This window comes from Bactrocera dorsalis, chromosome 3 (genome assembly GCF_023373825.1).
Source record: "Bactrocera dorsalis isolate Fly_Bdor chromosome 3, ASM2337382v1, whole genome shotgun sequence".
Lineage (NCBI taxonomy): Eukaryota > Metazoa > Arthropoda > Insecta > Diptera > Tephritidae > Bactrocera > Bactrocera dorsalis.
Genome location: NC_064305.1, coordinates 48,552,104 through 48,574,645, shown reverse-complemented (window position 1 = coordinate 48,574,645; position 22,542 = coordinate 48,552,104). Strand labels below are relative to the sequence as shown.

The 22,542-nt window shown below is 36.0% G+C and overlaps 1 protein-coding gene across 3 annotated transcripts in view; it reads right to left on the bottom strand.

Annotated features, from left to right (window-relative positions):
* Positions 1 to 22,542, bottom strand: part of LOC105228065 (anaphase-promoting complex subunit 2) — a 172,713-nt gene that overhangs the window by 114,449 nt on the left and 35,722 nt on the right. For all 3 annotated transcript variants that reach the window (XM_049451248.1, XM_049451249.1, XM_049451250.1), the window contains exon 3: positions 22,010 to 22,251. In XM_049451248.1, the coding sequence (XP_049307205.1) occupies positions 22,010 to 22,251 (242 nt within the window). The remainder of the gene's footprint in view (positions 1 to 22,009; positions 22,252 to 22,542) is intronic.

Sequence of the window (22,542 nt, the reverse complement as noted above, 5' to 3'; positions counted from 1 at the left end):
TTCCACAAATCTCAAAACTTGTTGAAAAATTAATTTGTCTAAGATTAAAATCTATAATCGACGAAAAGCAGTTAATCCCATCGCATCAGTTCGGTTTTAGAAATAAGCATTCAACCATAGAACAAATTCCCAAAATAACATCAGAAATAGAAAAATCCCTGGAGGAGAGAAACGTATGCTCAGCTGTATTCCTTGACGTTGCACAAGCGTTTGACAAGGTATGGCACGAAGGCCTTATGCAAAAACTAAAATCATGTCTTCCGGTTGAGTATTGTGCTCTTTTAGAATCGTATATCACCATGAGATTTTTCCGTGTAAAACAAGGAAATGAATTCTCCAAACTTAAAAAAATTGAAGCAGGAGTTCTCAGGGAAGTATTTTAGGTCCACTTTTATATATTCTGTATACAAGAGACTTACCGTTAGTACCAAACAGTATGGCTGCCACTTTTGCTGATGACACCGCAATACTATTCGTCGAAAAAGCAGCAGAAAAGGCTGCGCTAAACCTGCAACATGCGATGAACTCTGTAGTAAGTTGGACTAAAAAATGGAGAATAAAACTAAACGGTGGTAAATCGGTTCATGTAAATTTTACAAACAAAAGAATCACTTATCAACCTATAAGTATTCTAGATGTCTGCATACCATACGAAAATACAGCTAAATATCTTGGCATCACGCTTGATGCTAGATTATACGTTGGAAAGAGCATATTAAAATAAAAAGGATTGAACTTAATCTGAAATTGTCGAAAATGAAATGGCTAATTGGGCGAAGGTCAAACCTGCCCATATACAACAAATTACTTCTTTATAAACAAATAATCAAGCCGGTATGGTCATATGGTGCGCAACTGTGGGGGTGTGGCAATGATGGCAGTATTAATATTATACAACGTTTTCAAAACAAGGTGCTAAGAGGCATTGTAAATTGGAAAAATGCGGATATTCATCGAGACCTAAGGATAAATACAGTCGCCGAAGAAATAAGGAGTCAGGCAGATGCCCACTACAAAAGGCTTAATGCACATGTGAACGAGGAGGCGAGAAATTTTCTTTTAGACACATGCCGCTCTAGTCGATTATGTCGAAAAAACCCGCATAGCCTAGTTGGAAGCTAAAGTATAAAGGAATTAATTATTTACCATCTACATATGTATGAATATTACTATTAATTTCTATGTAATTTGTTTTTAAGTTATTCAAATCAAACTGCTCGTTAGTTTTGAAACTAGTTGCAGTGATATCAAACATTGTTAAAGTTTTAAAAATGTTTGTAATAAAAAGAAAAAAAAAGAAATGTGGTGTCGTGGGACACCAGGTAGGAACGAAGTTCCTTCGGCTAATGTAGAATCGATACAATTTGCAAAAAAATTTTGCTGATCAGTTTTTATTTAAGTACAGATAAGTATTAAGAAAATTTAGTATTTTGAGAAATAATGAATTACGTAAAATAAAAAAAAAAAAATTTCAAAAGGTTGTGCCCACAGGTGCCCTTAGCTATTTCCATTCCTTGTGCTTACAGCTTCATATCTTAATTGATCGATGTTATGGAACTTTATATATTTTCGGTTAGTGGCGATTTGTGTTCGGACAGACAGACAGTCAACTGAAATTCAACTTCTCCCTTCGTCCAGATCGTTTATATACATATATATAACCCTATATCTATCTCGCTTAGTTTTAGGTGATACGTACAACCTTTAGGTGAACAAAACTATAATACTCTGTAGTAACTGGTTGCAAGAGTATAAAGAGTACCAGCTGATACGAGTTATGTGTGCTGATAACCCACATCAGAGTAGGCCGTCTTATTAAATCAATTAATTTTAAGGGTACCACTCTATTATCGAATGCATTCCAGATTATGAAGTGTATTGAACGCCTCTTGGAAGTCGATAAAGATGAGATAAAGAGGGAAGCGTCATCATTTCATTAATTTTTTCTATACCGGAAACAAAACGCTTTCTGGAGTCTTTGTGACAGGGGCCTAAGATCCTGGGTCTCAAACAAAGATACCTATAAATAGCTTTTTGAGCTCGAAGAGCTTACGGTCTTTTTCTTACGGTTTTACTATCACTTTTTTCAGTTAGGTCCCGCAGCAAAATCCATATCTCCTCCAAGTCTGCTGTAAGGAACTGCCAATAATTCTTCGCCAAAATAAGGGTGCTTGCAGAGTGAACGCTTGAAGCCGAGCCGAGCGCATTTTCCTATTTACGCAACGCATTTACGCGAATTTCCGCTCGGCTCGGCTTTAAGCGCTCACTCTGCGCACACCCTAAAAGTTAAATACTACATTTTGAGCATTATAACAAAAACTCAAACCATTAACCAACCTGGGCCAAAAAATATGCAACAATTCAACTCCCCATAAACGTACTTAGTGCAAGCACAATTCTCACCCAAAACTAATTTGCATAAATTAAATAAATGAGGTAACGCGTGCTTTTCGGTCAGTGGTCAATTTTATTCTATTTGTTCTTTTTCAAACTACATCTATTTATATAGGGTGATTTTTTAAGAGCTTGATAACTTTTTTAAAAAAAAAAACGCATAAAATTTGCAAAATCTCATCGGTTCTTTATTTGAAACGTTAGATTGGTTCATGACATTTACTTTTTGAAGATAATTTCATTTAAATGTTGACCGCGGCTGCGTCTTAGGTGGTCCATTCGGAAAGTCCAATTTTGGGCAACTTTTTCGAGCATTTCGGCCGGAATAGCCCGAATTTCTTCGGAAATGTTGTCTTCCAAAGCTGGAATAGTTGCTGGCTTATTTCTGTAGACTTTAGACTTGACGTAGCCCCACAAAAAATAGTCTAAAGGCGTTAAATCGCATGATCTTGGTGGCCAACTTACGGGTCCATTTCTTGAGATGAATTGTTGTCCGAAGTTTTCCCTCAAAATGGCCATAGAATCGCGAGCTGTGTGGCATGTAGCGCCATCTTGTTGAAACCACATGTCAACCAAGTTCAGTTCTTCCATTTTTGGCAACAAAAAGTTTGTTAGCATCGAACGATAGCGATCGCCATTCACCGTAACGTTGCGTCCAACAGCATCTTTGAAAAAATACGGTCCAATGATTCCACCAGCGTACAAACCACACCAAACAGCGCATTTTTCGGGATGCATGGGCAGTTCTTGAACGGCTTCTGGTTGCTCTTCACCCCAAATGCGGCAATTTTGCTTATTTACGTAGCCATTCAACCAGAAATGAGCCTCATCGCTGAACAAAACACGCGCGCGAAACACATTTCGAACCGAACACTGATTTTGGTAATAAAATTCAATGATTTGCAAGCGTTGCTCGTTAGTAAGTCTATTCATGATGAAATGTCAAAGCATACTGAGCATCTTTCTCTTTGACACCATGTCTGAAATCCCACGTGATCTGTCAAATACTAATGCATGAAAATCCTAACCTCAAAAAAATCACCCTATACTTATGCTAGTACCGACGCGCAGGTCAGTTGTTTTTCAAATCTTATGTGTACCTATCTACTTCTAACAAAGGAACGGAAATATTAATGGTTTTGGGACTATTTGTATTTACATTCTTATTGTTCTTATTTTTACTGATAATGAAAGGTATTTGTACACATGTGTGACTATCTACAACTAGTACTTATAACTATACATAAATAGTTATGTTGTCTTAGCTGCACTTAGGTTGTAAACGATGTATGTATCTGTAAACATGTACATATACATATAACCAAATACATGTGTACGTATAACTGTCTATAACTCATACACAATTTTGCAAAACCTAAAGGTAGGCTATAACTAGCGATCTTACAGTCCTTTTCTTACGGGTTATTTCTTCAAACCATTAACCAACCTGCGCCAAAAAATTTGCAACAATTCAACTCCCCATAAACGTTCTTAGTGCAAGCACAATTCTCACCCAAAAGGCTATAACTAGCGAACTTACAGTCTTTTTCTTACGGGTTATTTCTTACGGTTTTACTATGACTTTTTTTCAGTTAGGTCCCGCAGCAAAATCCCTATCTTCTCCAAGCCTGCCGTAAGGAACTTCGTTCCAAAAAAAAACAGATGAGAGCAAGTTTAATTTGTTCGGATGCGAAGGCAGGCGTTATGTGTGACGTAAACGTAATCAGAAGTGCAACAATAAAATCACAAAAAAGACAGTGAAGGACGCAGGAGGTTCCGTTTTGGCCTGGGGATGCATGGTCGCGTCAGATGTAGGTAAACTTCATTTCATAGATGGAATAATGGATAAAAATGTGTATATTGACATTCTAAAGTTAAACGTAAAGGAGAGTGTGCCCATGTTTGGAATTTCCGTTAGTTTCAAGTTCTATCAGGACAATGATCCCAAGCACTCTTCGCTGATTGCAAGGACCTGGCTTCTATATAATTGCCCCACAGAAATAAAATCTCCTGCCCAAAGCCCGGACCTTAATGTTATAGAACATCTGTGGGACGAGCTCAGTGGCAGGGTGCAAAATAAAATGTGGTTACAAGAGTGGAAGAAAATAACTCCAGTTTTTTTCAAATTAGTTGAAAGCACTCCTAATAGATTGCTAGAAGTAGAGAAGCAAAAAGGATACGCAACTAAGTATTGAGTTGTCTAATTTTATCAAGCATTAGTATTTTAAGTTGTATGTATTGCCCGACTTTCACCCTGAAATGTTTTTTATTGATTTTATATGTATTGATTTCTATTTCAAATATATATATTTCAAATATATAAATATCAAATTCTTTTGTATTACAAAATATGTATAAATAAATAACTTCGAAATAAAACCAGTATTTTATCCATATAATTTAGATTTGACAAAACAAATTACCAAATAATTTCAAGATTAGGCTTATCCGACTTACGATGGGAGCCACTGTATGTGCTTAATGCTTTAAGTGTTTGAAATTTGACATCTAAGCATCTTGAAGTTCTGTTTGGAAAAGTGTATGTATAAACAAAAGCAAAATGAAAACAGATGGAATATTAGACGACACGCTAATAGCTGCTTATCTAACAAATCAAGATGAATGTAGTTCGACAGAAATTGAAAGTGAAATAAGAGATGCTGTATTGGAAGATGATATTTAAGAATCGCGATAATATATTGCCAGACCCGGATCACGAAGAATCCAACAATAATAGTTCGTCTTTAGACAGCCGGATAGTAAGAGTACTTCAGCCAACATTAAGAAGCAAAAGTCTATATTGCTGGACTACATCGAAGGGAATAAATGCCGGCAGAGTCTTATCGATGAATGCTGTTCGAACAATGAGGGGTCCCACAAAAGCATTTAAAGCATTATGTGATCCGATTTCGTCCTTCAATGCTTTTTTTACTCACGAAATAATATCAGAAATAGTTCAATGGACGAATGCAGAGATATCTCTATCACAACAAATTTGACTAGGAAAACGTTCGCAGATACAAATTGTTTTGAAATTCGAGCTCTTCTTGACGTACTGACTTTGACCGCGGTTATAGCGGACAATCACTTGTCAGCTAGTGAGTTATTCAATAAAACCTACAGTGGAGATAGGTATATTGCTGCTATGAGTCGTGATAGGTTCAACTTTTTAATTAGTAGGCTGCGAACGGATGATAAAGCATTGAGACTTGCTCTGCGGCCCTCCGATGCTTTTCTACCTGTCTGAAAGATGTGGGATCTCTTAATAAAACAGTGCAACGATAATTCGACTCCAGGAATTTACAACACAATCGACGAAAAGCTGTTAGCTGTTAGCTTTTCGTGGGCGCTGTCCTTTCAAAATGTATTTACCTAGTAAGCCGAATAAGTATGACATAAAAAACGTTAAGATTTGTGATAGGGCTACTAAATATATGTTTAATGCTGTCCCATATTTGGGCAAGACAACAACAACTTTAACGATGCCATTAGGAGAAAGAGTTAAGCAGAGCAATACATGGCACCTGTCGCAACATTACTTGCGATAATTGGTTCCCCTCCGTACAACTAGCAAAGAGCTTGCTAAAAGAGCCATATAAGTTGACCATTGTTGGAACAAGACCAGTTGGCACTACAATGTTTTGCTTTGATGGTCCCTTAACTTTAGCGTCATATAAACCTAAGCCATCAAAGATGGTATATTTGCTATCTTTCTGCAATGAACCAGGCACAATAAACCAAACTTCTGGAAAGCCTGACATTATATTACACTACAACCAGACAAAAGGAGGTGTCGACACATTCGACTCATGTCGTGTCCCAGAAAGACGAATAGGTGGCCCATGGCTGCCACAATATGATACTAACATTGTCCAAAAGTTTGCGATTCAATATTGCAGCTACTATGCCTGCGGAAGCACACAACCATGATAGCAATAGTAACGAAGAACCATCCTCTTTCGGGAAAAGAAAATACTGCAAAATTAAATGTTTTAAGTGTGAAAAATTCGTATGTAACGATCACAAAATTTTATATTGTAACTCATGTATTTAAATATTGAAAATATGCAAAAATTCTACAAAACATGTTACCCGCTTTTTAAAGTCAAGAAAAAAAACAAAAGAAATACAATTTATTTTAATATTTAAACAAACACTTAGTCCCATTCGGAGAAGACTGTCTTTTTATGTAGGCGTTTTGAAAGAAACGAAACTTGTCAAAAAAAACAAAAGAAACAAATATAGTAATTGAAAATATATTGAACTTTATTTGGTAAGTAAGAAACAAATAAATTATCTAAGTATAAAGTTTCGTGGTATCCAATAAAAGCCCAAAGACAACGATACGTCTGCCAGACGTATCATTATGATTTAAAGGGTTAAAAATAACGTATGAAGGCAGGGTTAAGAAGTAAGAATTCATAAAGTTGTCAATGGAACTTGGTCGCAAATAACACTGATCAACAAAATTTCGTTACAAAAAAAGTTAGCAGTACTTTCGAAACATCTACATAACCTCTCTACAAAATCATACGTATATTGATTTGATAAGGACTAGTTTCCCTGTTCCGGTACTTATCAGTAAAGTTTAATATTAATCGTCTTTTCCTTATTATTTTCTAATTCAGTGCTTTATTTTTCAGGAAAGTGGCTGTATTTTGTGTTTGCTGAGTGGAGTGATTCTTAAAGAATGTCGAGAAAGTGTAAAAATGATCCTGACAAGTTCTGTTACATTAGTGGTGAAATAACGTTTGTATCTCAACGAAGAAATTTAACACCTTTAATAAAAAAATTTTACAAAAGTTATTTCGGTTTTCCTTTTGGATAGCAAGATAAAGTGTGGGTTCCACACATATCTTGTGTTACGTGTGTAAGACTTCTTACGACTTGGGAAAAAGGATCTCGATCTATGCCTTTCGGAATTTCGATGATTTGGATGGAGCCGACAGACCATTCAACTAATTGATATTTTTGTCTGACACAATTACAATTAAAACTAAAAACAAATTAAATATCCTGATGTGTCATCTGCTAAAAAACCAGTTCCTCACAGTGAAGAACTACGTACACCAAAACCACATCAGCGCTCTGATCTTTCAACTGAATCAGAAGAAAAAGATAATATAAGTACTGAACCTTAATTTTCAATTTGCTTCTTCATCTATCTCTTTTCAGGAAGAAACGCCACACCTACTATCTCATGGAGATCTTAATGATTTAGTTCGTGATTTACATTTGTTTAAACAACAAGAACTTTTAGGGCCTTAGGGAGATTAAAAGGATGGAAATCATCGAGATGAAGTGTTAAAAAGCTTTTTCTCACAAGATAATGATTTGATATTTTGTAACAGTGTCTGTGATGTTATGAATATTTTGGGAACACAACACAAAATTGAAGTGTGGCGTTTATTTATTGATTCGTCAAAAACAAGCTTAAAGGCAGTTTTGTTACATAATGGTAATAATCTTCCCTCCATACCGGGAGGTTAAGGTGCTAACATGACAGAATCCTACGAAACAATGAAATTTCTTTTAGAAAAGATTCTGGATGGCGAACACAAAAATTTGCGGAGATTTAAAAGTTGTTGCGCTTTTATTAGGATTGCAACTTGGGTATACAAAATTTTGTTGTTTTCTTTGTGAATGGGACTGTAGGGATAGAAAAAACCATTACGTGAAGAAAAATTGGTGCAAAAGACGATCTCTTACTCCAGGAATAAAAAATGTGAAACATTCTCCATTAGTACAACCTGAAGATATCTTTTTACCCCCTCTCCATAGAAAACTTGGTCTGATGAAAAACTTTGTAAAAGCAATGGATAAAAATGGCGCTGGATTTCAATATCTAAAAGCAAAAATCCCTAAAATCAGTGACGCCAAAAGTAAAGAGGGCGTGTTGGAGGTCCTCAAATCAGGCAAGTGATAAAAGATGATATATTTAAAAACCAGCTCAATGATCTGGAAAAACCAGATTGGGAATCATTTATAAAAATCACTGAAAATTTTCTTGGAAATCACCGATCAATTTTATAAAGCATTATGCTGCAATATGTCCTTAAAACTACATTTTTTACATTCACATTTAGACTTTTTTCCATCAAACATGGGTGCCGTTAGTGATGAACATGGGGAACGATTCCACCAAGACATTTTTACCATAGAAAAACGATACTAGGGAAAATGGAGTCCAACTATGCTGGCTGATTATTGCTGGGGATTACAGAGAGACGTTCCTGACGCGAAATATAGGAGAAAATCATAAAGTATTTATTTTAATATTATAACATTTATTACAATTTAATTTTTGTTAAAATAATTTGTAATTTAATAAAAGTAAAAAAAAAATCATATTACAATAAAACTACTCTACTTGACCTCATTCCTAACAGAATCAGCCAAAAATTTTCTTGTTACACAGAAAATGTTTTTTTTTGTTGATCAGTGTAATATAACAATTAGTCACTGAGATCTTCAGAGTAAAGGTTAAATACTGCCTAATTGTTAAATTACTTTAATAATACAACATGTCATAGGTAATATTTGAACTAATTTGGAGTTTCTCACATCAAACTAAAAAGTGAAAAAATTTCTTAGTATAAGCTAACAATAAAAATGAGCCAAAAATTCGTGTATTATTGCAAGAAAACCGTGGGGTGCCCTGTGACATATTTCTAATATATCGAGCATAGATATCTTTCTTTTTTGTAGCCGGTCTGTGATTAATAACATAATCTGATCTAGGAGAAATATAGCCTAAAGAGCGACTCTAGGTGGTAGCCTGGAGCTTTAGTTAGCTGCCCTTTAAGTTGCTGAAACGCTATTATTTTCTTTGATTGAACCTAAATTCTGTGTCACTCAATACACTCCGGTAAAACAATCCCAATCATCATTTCGTGAGATAGGTATCTATCCAACTCTACTAAGAATATCATATGCAATTTAGCGTGCGATAGATACCCAGGTGACAGAATATGGTTCACCAGTGGTACTAGTACGAAGAAAGATGACGCAAATGATTGTGTTGTGACTTCAAAAAGTTAAATAAAAATATAGTGGGCAGTATGAAATTAATTTCGTACTTTTCGGAATTCTCCTACCGTATTTAGTCGTTTTGAATATCGGGGGTTTTGCACAACTAGTAGCCTTTTTTTCTCTACTTCGTTGGGATTCTTCAGTTTTCACCCCAAATGCCTTGGTTTCGTTTTTACTATTTTCTTTGAACTGTACAGTACCTTCTGAAAATATAACGCCGAGGATCACTTTATATCTCCAGTCGTTACTTGTGGTAACATGGAAAATTATCGGTGCTGTAAGTCTGTCTCGGTGTACAACACCCTCGGAATTGTAAAAACAAATCAGCATTGTCTTTATTTTTGACTTCTGAAGACGATTTTTTTTTGGTGATGGCTCTCCTCCTCACGACCTTCTTGGAATCGCGTAAACCACTCATACACATTACTACGGGATAGGCACTGATCACCATAAACTTTTTTCATCATTTGAAATGTTTCAGTAAACGTTTTCCCAAGTATAAAACAAAATTTAATATTTGCTCTTTGTTCAAAATGCATTTTACGACCGATGACCAAAAGCTGCTGTCACTTTTTGATCGATAACATCGATTGTAGTTATCCAATTGACTTAAAATTTTTACGAAATGTCAACAAGAGATCAAACTTTTTATTTCATATACCCACCAATAGGTGGCGCCACCAGAAACAGTTATATTTCAAAAGTTCTGTTTCTTTTGCGACAGACCTTGTACATCTCTTTTTAAAAATTAGTCCACTACATTTACTATATGGACAAAAATTAACTATAACTTAATCTCGGTTTTTACCTGTCTACCTATATTCTGTATTGTAACTCGGCTATAATTGCGTAAGCGGTGTGTACGCCAGTAAAGAAGAAGAAGACCTATATTGCTGTCACACTCGAAATTGCGATGTCCCAGTTGATCACACTTAAAACATTTATATTGTTTGTTATCTCTACCACAATCTTTTAGATTGGGAGCTACTTCGACACTTGCCACATTTCTTTATTGCCTCACTAGTTCCTTGCCCAGAGAGAACTTTTTCGTAATTTGATCATATTGTGTTCTGTTTGAGTAGTGTCGCGCATCATTAACTCGTTCGTAAACTATCACATTTTCTTGAAATCTTTAATCGTCTATGCCTGGTAAAGTATAATTTTATTAGGCTAAGAATTGCGAATACCTTCCACAAAATATCTTATCAAACTCATCTCGTTTAGATTAATTGGCTTGGCTATTTCCATCAAAACGTATAAATATTCCCCAAAAGATTTGCTACTCTTTTTTTCGATTCGTAACATCCTATGACTCTCTCATGCAGATAGTTTGGTGCCTAAATCATCAACAATAGCATTTTTTGACGAAGACCAATTTTTTATGCCCACCTGACTACGCAAGAACAACCTATCAGCTCCTTTAAGCAATTGCTTTGCATCTACATACTTATTCCAACCCAAAGTAGCCCATTATTTTCAAAATCTCGTAACCATTCACTAACTTCAAAGCAATCAGTTCCATTCAATGAGGGTAAACTATCGATATCCTTTAAGGTAGTGTTGGATTTAAGGACAACGGTGTTCATTAAAGGATTAGCTATCTTCATAATTGCTTTCATTTTCACTCCCCTCATCGTCACATTATACTGCAATTTCAAAATTACATACGTATTCCAATTCGGATGTACACTCAGTCCTTTTTTTACGCGATTATTGGTTCTGCCACTAATAGCGTAAAAAAATCGCATAAAAATGGTTAGTTTTCCAATATTAACTGACGAATTGGTTCCGCATATAAAAAAATATCGCGTATAACAAAATATACGTGCAAAAAAATATTCAAAAACAATACAATAAGTTTAAAATTTTAGACTTATGATTTATTCATTCATAACAAAATAAAAAATACAAAACAAAAACCATATATAAAAGAGAAGAAAATAGAAAATACTGTCATTATACGTAGTGGAAATTATTCTTAGCCGCTTATTTTGATGGCTGGCACTGATATCACTAGAATTTGTATCAGAATCAATAGTAAGAACTATGGATTGATGTTCTGATTGACTTAGCATCTCCGGCTGAGTTTGCACCATAAATTCAGTTCATTTTGTTTGAATGCTTCTTTTTGGACCCAATAAATTCCGATGTAGTTCTTTATATCTTAACATGCAGAGACTCAATTCAAAAAAACTCAAAACTCAATTCAAACAAGCAAAAAACGAAAAAAAGCAATCGTGTTAAAGTGAGAAATTCGCGTAAAAAAGGAATTTGCGCTGCAAAAATAACCGCGTTAAAGTGAAATAGCGTAAAAAGAGATCGCGTAAAAATGGACTGAGTCTACTATTAATGTAAACATGCATATTTGTACGTATAATTGCGATCGTGTTGTAATATGCACTGAATCCATCAAGGAAATAAATACATTAAAAATTTTAATTTAACCTTTAACTAATGACGTGGTAGTAAATTTTACACCTTGTGTTTTGATTTTCTCATAATCCTAAAAAAGGCTTCTAAAATAAACGACAAATTTTTCAAAAAATACAAAGAGTTTAAAATTTTCTTTCCAAATAAAGTAATTAGAATTAATTTAAATCAGTTTGATGAAATTTGTAAGTATTATAATAAAAAAATCTCTAATAAATTTTAACAATCAAAATAGTGTAAAATTTACTACTACCTCTAAATCTACGTTTCGAAATTTGACCTCTTAAGTTAAAGGTTAATTGGTATCGTGTGGTTAAAGTAGTAATATTAAGAAATAGGAATGTAATTGCAACTGCTATTATAAAAATTTATCTTTGCAAACGTGCTTTGTTTTTGTTTTGCTTTGACCATACCTTCGATTCGTTTGTGTTCACTTCAGTAATTTGTTGTGTGACAAATTCTGCTAACATTTTAAATTTTACCGTTACTCGTTGAATGTTGCTATCTGGCATGTTTTCCTCTCCTTAAGTTCCTGTGCTGCAATTACTTTCAAATTTCACATTAACTCGTTGATTTCTGCTCTATTTTCTCCATCCTACTCAGTATATTGCTGTGCGGAGAGTTACACTTCAATTTTAAATTTCAAATTAACTCATTGTTACCATTAACTGTTGCTTAACTAACTTAACTTCTATGAGTTCGTTGCATACGTTTAATTACATAGAATACTAGCGTACCCAGCCCGCTTCGCCGAGCTAGATTTTGCTTTTTTATTTGAATACTCGTGCAAGGAGATTGTGTCTATGTGGTGAATTTTGATCGGGGTCTAACAGATCAGTGATGTCTTTCCAAGTTCGATTGCACGTGAAAGTAATGAAGAGATCCGGTCGTCCGTATTTGCGCACGTAAGTCATAGCATCTTGGGCGTACTCGTTCATATGTCGTGGACTGCCGGTGTACGTTGCTGGCAAAATCACCATTTGGCTAATATTTGCAGCATTTTAATCATTATTAATCGCATCACGTTAGTGAATATACTTCTCGGCGCGTAGCTTTCGTTGATTCAACCGAATAAAAAGAAAACGTTCATTTTTAATTTTTGCGTACTTGTCGACCACAAATTGATGTAATAGTTCACGGCATTTTAACAAATTAATGAATTCATTTCGTCGGATCATAAGGCAGTAGGCATAAAAGTTCATGCAAGAAACTTTTCTGTTGACTCATTATTTAAATTTAATTGCATTACATTAAAATGGTAACCATCTTCACCACGTGGAAAAGGAACTGGATACTGTAATGCATCATATGATCGGTGCGTTTCCGCAACGCGTCGAAGGTTTTCATTTCGGAGATGAATGATATCGCGTCGCTCGAATTCTGTTTCGACCATAACCACTGCAGCGTCGTCTTTTACCGGTGCATTGAATCGCCGCTTATTATGCTCCCCGGGTGGTGTTTTGTCTGCTCTTATCACAACTTTATAATCATCTGTCGGCATCTGGTCTAGAGCTGTTTTGAATGAACGTATGAAGTTGTTGTGTTCATGAAGCATAGTTTGAAGTTCTAAGACGATTTCTCGTCTTACTTCAGTACTGATTGCCCAACGCTTCATTAGCGGTGAAATAAATTTGTAAAAACTTGGGATCTTCATCTTGAACTGGGAGCAATGATCCAATTCTCTGGTAAATTTGACCTGGCACTTTAAAAGTGAGCATGTAACCGGCATTGTTCACTATGTTGGCTGTTCCAAAGGACGTCATTTGAAAGCATGAATTATACTTTCGGATGTTTTGAAAAAAATGTTTGGAAGTTGAAGTACGCTTAAAAATATAACTAAGGAGTGGCTCAGGGGGCTTCATCAATGGTGACAAAACAACTTTACCGTTCGAACAGCATATTCCAGGGAATTCTTTAGCGAACTTCAAAGCACCACAATGTGTACAAACTTGGTTCATTACACCGATCACTACGTCCTTGTGATTTCTGTAATCATCTTCCTTATTGTAGTTGAACGCTGCAAGATTTAAATCTATTTTTTCGTAATTGAGCTATTCGGTTACGATTAGCATCAAGTCTTTGCGTACGTTTTTGGATTGTCTCGGTAGCTCACTATCTTTTTGAAGACGTGATTCATGCTCTTCTATATTTCTTCTAGCAGATATTCTGTTACGATTTTTCTCAAGGCGTAACTCACGATAATCAGCTGTTTCATTTGCTCTTTTTTAGTAAATAAAAACACAAATTTTTCCCGTTAATTTAGACTTTCTATTATTAGCATTCGTTGCATTAGAACTGTCTTTTAATGGTAAAAATTTTTAAAATTTCAAAGTTTGTACCTAGGCGAGTCTCCAAATCTAAAGAATTGCCTTATTTTAAATGAAATACACTCTTAACTTTGTATAATAGTACGTCTGCTCTAATCGTTCCGTTTTTTCAGATTCGCATTCAGTAGGTCTGTCCGGATTGTGTTGTTTGCAATTCTCCTACATAAATGTTGTGTGAGATTATATTACTTTGGGCTAAATAAAAATCCATATGCCTTTTGCTATACCAATAATTTGGACCTAACAAAAGTATTTTGTAAGTTTTTTTATTTTTGCTTTACTGAAACAAAAGGCATTATTACCAAGTCCAAATATATTACCTAGTATCCAGACTTGTATTTGGCCAACAGACAAATCCTACATCAATATCTCAAAAGCAAAATCTAAACTGTTTATTGATGCATTAATATAACAAAAATAACATTTTTACTTTTAATAATTTTGCTTAAACTCCACATTCTTATATGTATACTAGAGGACCCGCCTACGTTTTACTGTGGCTGATACATAGGTAGTACTACTAATACCATCTATATGATTTCTATTAGTTAGATTATAAGTATTAGTTAAGGAGTAATCGCATTTTTGATGAAGCAACAAAAATGAATCAAAAAGCATTTCGTGCGTTAAGAAATAATTGGTTTTTGGGGTAAAAATACTATTGAATTTGGGCTGTGCATCAGTGAAATCAATCGAGTCCAATCGATTGTCAGCCTGGTGGACTGCATATTAAGAAACGGTTCTCAAGCGTGGAAAGACAAAAAAAATCGGCTGGCAAGGTTATGGCATCAGTCTTTTGGTATGCCCGTGGTATATTATTCATCGAATGATAAGTGAACCAGTTTTAATTCATTGCATTGTGTATTTGATTGCAGTTCTATTCTACCATTCCCAATATTTAGCAATTTTATTATTTTTCAGGAAGGATAAATTGTAAATCTAAACCATTCTCGAATCTCCTTGAACATACACACAAAATTTCATCAAAATCGGTCCATCCGTTTAGGAGCAGTTCAAATGCAAACACACGGTCAGAAGATTTATATATATAAAGATTGATAGTTAGTTACCACACAAATTTCAAAATTTTATAAAATTATAAATATTAATCAGTTTGAAAAGCAACGCAAATTCATTATTTTCTACTAAACACACCTATTTTAAACACTATTTATTTATGCTTAATTTTATTATTGCAGCCAGTATACATATTTAGCAATGCTGCTAAGTACCTTTAAGAGTGCTTTCCATAAATGTAAAATCAGGTTATTATCTGCGTTTTTAGTACACTGACTTCTGTATCATTCAGCAAATAACAACACTGTTGTAGAATTCAAGGAAAAAATAACTTTTATCAACAATAGAGGCGTTATTTTCATATCCGAGATATTTGTGAAAAATTACAATCAATCTAACAATATTCATCAAATCAGTGTTATCGGAAGATGCATAGTGATGTTCATAATTTTTAATTAATACAATGTATTCTTCCTGAAGCTAATTGGTATATTGAGTTATATGTGGTATAAATTCAACAAAAGAGATCAAGCTTAACATATTGGGTTTATGAGGGATAAGGATATAAGGATACCATTATATTAGAGGTATGAGGATTAGATTAAAGTCTACGTCGATTTGATTCGTATCAAATTTATGTTAAAAAAAAAAACATTGCTCTTAGATTATTTTAATATCACTCTATTTGACCTAAATGGACGGTTTAAAGTCCACTAATATCGGTATTCTGCTTGAGACGATTGTCTCATGTCTCTAATTGTCACAATCTTAATTTAGTGACTCTGTGAGTCAGGAGTCTCATTTTGTTATTCTGGCAGATACAGTATACTACTATACGGTATACTACTATACTGTATCTGCCAGCATACCAAACAAACAACAGCCAGCATCCTGACAAACAGAATCACTAAATTACTATTATGACAATTAGAGACATGAGACAATCGTCTCAAGCAGAATACCGGAATAAAAGTAATTTGCGCAAAAACCCAATTTATTCCTAAAAAGTATGTAATTGTTTAGCATCCCTACTAGAATCATGAAAAAATGTTGATAAATAAAATAGTAATTAAGGTTTTTTTTTTATTTTTCCCCATGTTTTTTTACATAAATTTTGTCATAACATTGTCAATAAATTATAAAAAATTATGAATCTAGTAGTGACGAAAGCCAGGAGTTTTGTGAACATTAGAAAAAAAAATTAAGCAAATCGGTTGAGTAGTCCGACCGGAATCATATCCGCCAGTTTAAAAAAATAGAAGTATTCTCTTGCTCTTGCAAGATTGCAGATTGCAAAAATACTACACCGAAATATACAAGGGCACGAGAGCACCCATTGCAGAATCTAGTGATATATGAGCGACTGATTCAGTCAATTTATTGTAAATGACTATTGTGCATGGCTATTGTGAATTGGCGCACCTTCTGTATATATTTTTAACAAAATAAACTGTAACAAATCTTTGTAATTTAAATAAAAATTATAAAATCTATTTAAAACTTCCCTTCCTCAACAATTTAACGTCAAAATATGACTTTATGTAAAATGGCAACTACAACAGGGTTGCAATTTTATTTTTGCGTGACATTGCACGCAAATATACATGGGTTTTGGTCTGACATATTTTACAGCCCTTGGAAATATTTTTCTGCGTGTGTTTGTTGTTGTGCCGTTCTAAATCTGCAATTCTTGCACCGTGCACCGGGTTTTGCAAGAGCAAGAGAATACCCCTATTATGTTTTGAGAAAAACGCGTTTAATGTTTGAGGTGCGCACTCCGAACGTCGAGCGGTATTATTACTTTTGGGTCTTTTTCGAAACCTTCCAATGGTAAAGTGGGTTTCTACATTAATTCTAAGGGTATAAGGGAACAGAAAAAGCAAAAAAAAAAAATTTTGAAAAAATATTACTCTACTGGCCCCTTAAAGATTTTACTGCTAAATCATTATTCACTGCCCTCTTCGTAGGAAATGCAAAATGCGTTAGTGGTAGAGTTTTGACATTTTTAGTATACATACATTATACACTAGGCATCAAATGAAAGTATAAATTTCACAGACGTCATTTCAATGCAGTTTTATTAAAATAAACAATTAATAATTCATATATTAATATGACATTTACATAGGTATTTAAGTAACAAATTATAAATTAATATATCTTTTTTCCGGAATAGAAAGAAAAAAATTTTGTTCCACTTTGAAAAAAAGACTCTTAAATAAAAGTGGTCAAATGAAAGTATAAATTTTGAAAAAATACAAAGCGTTTGGTTTAAAAGTAAATTTAGTAATTATTATTGCCTTCTTTATTTTGAATTACTGCAGGAAGACGTTTTGGCATGCCTCGAACCAAATTTTAATATTTTCATTGGAATAATGTCAAGCTGACGCTTCGTCTCTGAGAAAAATTATTCCAAGTTTCTTCTTCAAAAAAGCGAGTAGTCAGGCGAAATGTGCGTTGGGGGTCGTTATCTTATTGGAAGATAAACGACCCCAAGTTCACTTTTTTCGCTTTTATTTTCAAATTTTCGCTAAGAATGTCAACATATGAAGCCACCGTCATTCGTCCATTGATTTTAAATACAGTACCTTTACCAAATTTTGAAAAAACAGTTCCAAACCATGAGAGAACATCCTCCATGCTTCACTGATGCTTGTATACACTGTGGTTTTAAGCGATCAGAAGACTTACACCCCACTCTCTTACGTATTTTTTAACTCCTTAGCTCGAGTTTGAATTAATCGGACTAAATTACTTTATCTCAAAATGAGGTTGGCTCATTTGGATATTGTTTTGCAAACTCTAGTCCTTTTTTCCTACTCGAAATGGAAAACATAGGTAATTTTTTTGCGATGTAGTTTTTAAACCTTTCTGTTTGTAGTTTTCTTTTCATAGTACTGATGGAAACATCCAAACCAAAACTTTCAATCAACTCCCACGATAAAATTTCAGGGTTTTCAGGAGCTTTTCTCGTACAAGCCGCTCAGCGTGTATAGAAATTTTGGACTTTGGACCTCCACCGTTTTGAGTTTTGCATGTCTTTCTTCTCTTGGAGTATTCAAAAATCTTTCTACTTTCCTCTCTGATCGAAGTGTAATATTTTTCATACATTTTTTGATACCTTTCACCCTTATTCCCATCTTTTACAATTAAGATCCGATTCTCAACAATTTTTTTTATATTTTTTACTAAGAACAAAAAAAAAATTTCACCATAACAGAAATTCCCTTAATAAATACAAATTTATTAGATCTGTAGTAAAGTTCAGTTTTTACTTGAAAAAATGAACCAAAACTAAAATTATACTTTCATTTGACGCGCACTCATAGGCTCACCAGCGAAGACTCATCACTCTCGATGGAGTAAATATTTATTGAGTCTTAATAATAAGTGCAAATATTACTCCAAATGTTTATTTACATAACGGTGCATCTACATGAACTGCTTTATGAATTTATTCTTAAGCAATAATGTAGGAAGTAAATGAATGATCTGAGGTTGCCAATATATATATCACATTTATACTTTCATTTGATGCCTAGTGTATATATACATATATATAATTTTTTCTGCGGTATCGGTAAGTAGTTTTATTATTTAAGTCTTAATTTCACGTGACAAATTTTAGTTAATAATATCTTAATCTCAGACGTTTTGTTATCAAAACAATGGACTACATATTTGTGCAATTATTGTCTATTATTTATCTACCTAGGGTCTATTGTGCCCTCTCTTATATCATATGTCTTCCCAAAGTTCCAGCAGCCTGAATAGTTCCAGGAGTTTTCCGGGCGCTACTGAGGTGATGTGATCCCTGCTACTGTATATGGAGCCCAGGGCCTTAAGCCTTCTTCTGCAGATTGCTGTACAATCCAGAATTAGGTGTGCTGGTGTTTCCTGTTCCTGGTCGCAAAACCGGCAATTAGCACAGGAGACTATGCCCATGTTGGACAAGTGCTTCCTGAGCTTGCAGTGCCCTGTTAGATATTAATTACTTCTTTGAACCTGGAGAGGTTGTACCCCCTTAGAAGCAGCTTGGCATGGCGCATACTTTCTGCCTGCTGCCAATGCCGTTCTCTCTCCATTCTCTCCTCCGTGCGGTGCAGCTCCTTTAGAGTGTGGGATCCTACCGCTAAGCATGGTTCTGGTCCCATCATCTTGCACGCTGCCGCAGAGCGGGCCAGTTCATCGGCCCTCTCATTTCCTTCTATTCCTTTATGCCCTGGCACCCAGAATAGGCGTTGAGAATGGCTTTGCGCTGGTTGCGATAGTTACGGCGGAGTTTGACTTCTGCGCACTAACATATGGCAAAAACTTCAGCCTGAAATATACTTGGGAAGCATCCCATTGGTATGGACAGCTTAGTACGCGGTCCTGCAATATCTGCCCCAATACCTTCCGATGTTTTTGAGCCGTCAGTGTACCAATGGATGGTACTGTCTTCCAGCAGCATTTTCAGCGTGGAATCGCTCCACTCCGACTTGCTGCCCAGCGTAACTCTGAAGTTCTTTTTGAAATTTATCCTCTTCGTGGTGCCGTCCTTTGGGAGGAGGGCTAGCGGTGTGCTTTCCGCTAGTGCCTCCATCTGTCGAGAGGACATTAGCTTTCCTCTTCCGTAGCCCTCTGCTGACATTATAAATGGTATGTTTTGCTACTTGTTTTATCACCTGATGCAGCTCCAGTATGACTTCCAGTGCCACCGTGGGGCATGTGCGCATTGCCAGACACAGGCAAGCCTTTGCAGCTTTGATAGTCTCCGGTCAACCGAAGACTGCGCTGCCTTGGCAGCCCAGGCAACCGCTCCATAGGTGACAATAGGCCTTACTATCATGGTATACAGCCATCTAATGATACTTGGCTTGCATCCCCAGGATCTGCCGGTCAGGCGTCTGCATATCATAAGTGCTTTAGTTGCTTTGGACAGCGTTAAGTCCAAATGCCTACTCCACCGTAAAGATGAGTCTAAAGTGAGGCCAAGAAATTTGGCCTCCTTCGACATCTCCACCTCCATGCCTCCAATTGTTAGGGACCTCAAGTCCGGAAGAGATCTCCGCTTAGTAAAGGGGATCACGGTAGGTTTTGCTGGGTTGATGTTTAACCTTACCGTGTTGCACCATCCCTTCGCCAGGTTTAAGCCCCTTTGAACAATGTCGCAGAGAGTGTTCTCTTGCCATTATGACAATGACGTCCACGTACCCTTGACAGCGGATTCCATTGCTGGTGAGCAACTCTAGGAGCTCATCTACCACCAGGCACCATAGCAGAAGGGATAGTACTCCACCCTGTGAGCAGCCCCTGTGGTGCCAAGACGTATCTGGCTTTCCCCACCATTGTTTCCGCTACCCTAGTGTGCAGTAGGGCTTCTATCTACCTGTTTACCGGAGCTGTTACGTTCCTTCTCTCAAGTGCCTTGATTGAACAAAAATACCCTCAATGTCTAGAAAGGCGCAAATCGCAACCTCGTCATTATCCAGTGTATCCTGCAACTCAGAAGTGAGTTGGTACAGAGCAGTGTTAGTGGATCTACCCGCTCTGTACGCGTGCTGTCTAGCATGTAGGGGTGCGATCTTCAACGCTGATGTGGTTATCTATTGCTTTCTCCATCCCCTTTAGCATGAAGGATGTGAGACTTATAGGCCGGAATGATTTGGCTAACGAATAGTCTCTCCTCTCTACCTTGGGGATGAAGATGACCTTTGCGATTCTCCATGGCTCTGTGATATACGACATCGCCAGGCTGTCTCTCATCAGCCCTAGCAGGTGTGGCAGGAGAATATCCATACCTTGGCGCCAAAGGGCGGGGAAGACGCCATCTACTCCCGTGACCTATAGTTCGAAAAGGAGGCCAGTGACCACTTGACTGAATCTGCAGTGAACAGCTTCTTAGCAGTCAGTCAGTCCAAGCGATCCGGCCTACGTGTGACCGATGCTGGAGTTAGGTCAGCCTGAACCGTCTCCGGAAAGTGCGCTTGTAGGAATGTTTCTGCTCTCTCCTCCGTGCTAGTCGTACAGGTCCCGCCCTGTCTTTTTATGGATAATACCGTGTCTGTCTTACCTCTCGACAATGCCTTGTGCAGCCGAGTAGCCTCTGGGGTCGAGGAGACGCTGTCACAGAATTTCCTAAAACTATTTGTCTTTGCAAGCCTTCGCACCCTATGCCTAAGAGCCGAGAGTTTGCTGGACCACCAGGGACAGATTTGTTTACTGGTAGTCACTCTTAGTGGACAGGCAGAATGATAGGCGTCCATTATGGACTGGTTTATGGCACTCAGTCTGCTCTCCAGTCCAGCTGTAGTGGACGTACCATGCTACCTGCTACACTCCGCTTATATTTTTACTCAAAGTTTCTTTGAAAATATCCCAGTTCGAGTTTCTAGGGATACGTGTCGGAGGTCGGTCCTCGACTTCCACCTTCAGAGCAAAACGAGTGATCCTATAATCCGACATAGAGGGCTCTTTTGACACCCGCCACTGCGAGATCAATTCGATCATGTCGTTTTTACTCAAGGTAATGTCCAGAGCCTCCCTACGAACACTAGTTAGGGTTCACAGCCCACATTTTCGACACATATTATTGCTAATTACGAATTCAAGTGACTGACCCCACTCGTTGCAATCCGTGCTACCCCATTCTGTATGATGCGCGTTGGCATCGCATCCTAGAATATTTATCTAACATTAACATAGGTAATGAATAATATGCACCTGTCACGTTTAGCATACATGCATGCCATATTAGGTTTATATCGTTTGAAAATAAAAAATTAAAAATGGTTCACTTGGACTTATTAAATATAACAATTACTTACAATTTCAAGCTGCCTCAGAAAACTTCTGTCAAATATTCCATGGCATGTCTCTTTAATGTGCCCTTTTATGCATTTTTGAACAAGTAATGTCAAACTTTCTCCTGCTATGCCATCTAAAAGTTCCATTTCTCGTAACGCCTTATTTGTTTTATTTATTAATATATCCAAATTTTGGCACTCACAGCCATTCATTTCATTTTTACATCCAGAACATTCCTTTTTATTCATAATTAATTCAGCATCTGAAAGAAAACAACAATGAAATATTAAGTAGAAAACATAATTAAAAATAAAAAAGTAAAAAATAATATTAATATGTATATCAAAAAATATATGAGGTTTAAATGTTATTAAAACCTAAGAAATGTCCGACCTTCTGTGGAACATACTATATATGTAACTTTGTTCATAATTTTATAATTCTTAATTTAATCTTCAAAATCTATGTCGTCCTCCTCAAAGTAATCCCCCTGGCCCAATACACTTGTGCCAACGTTTTTTTCCAATCTTCGAAACAGTTGTTAAAGTTAATT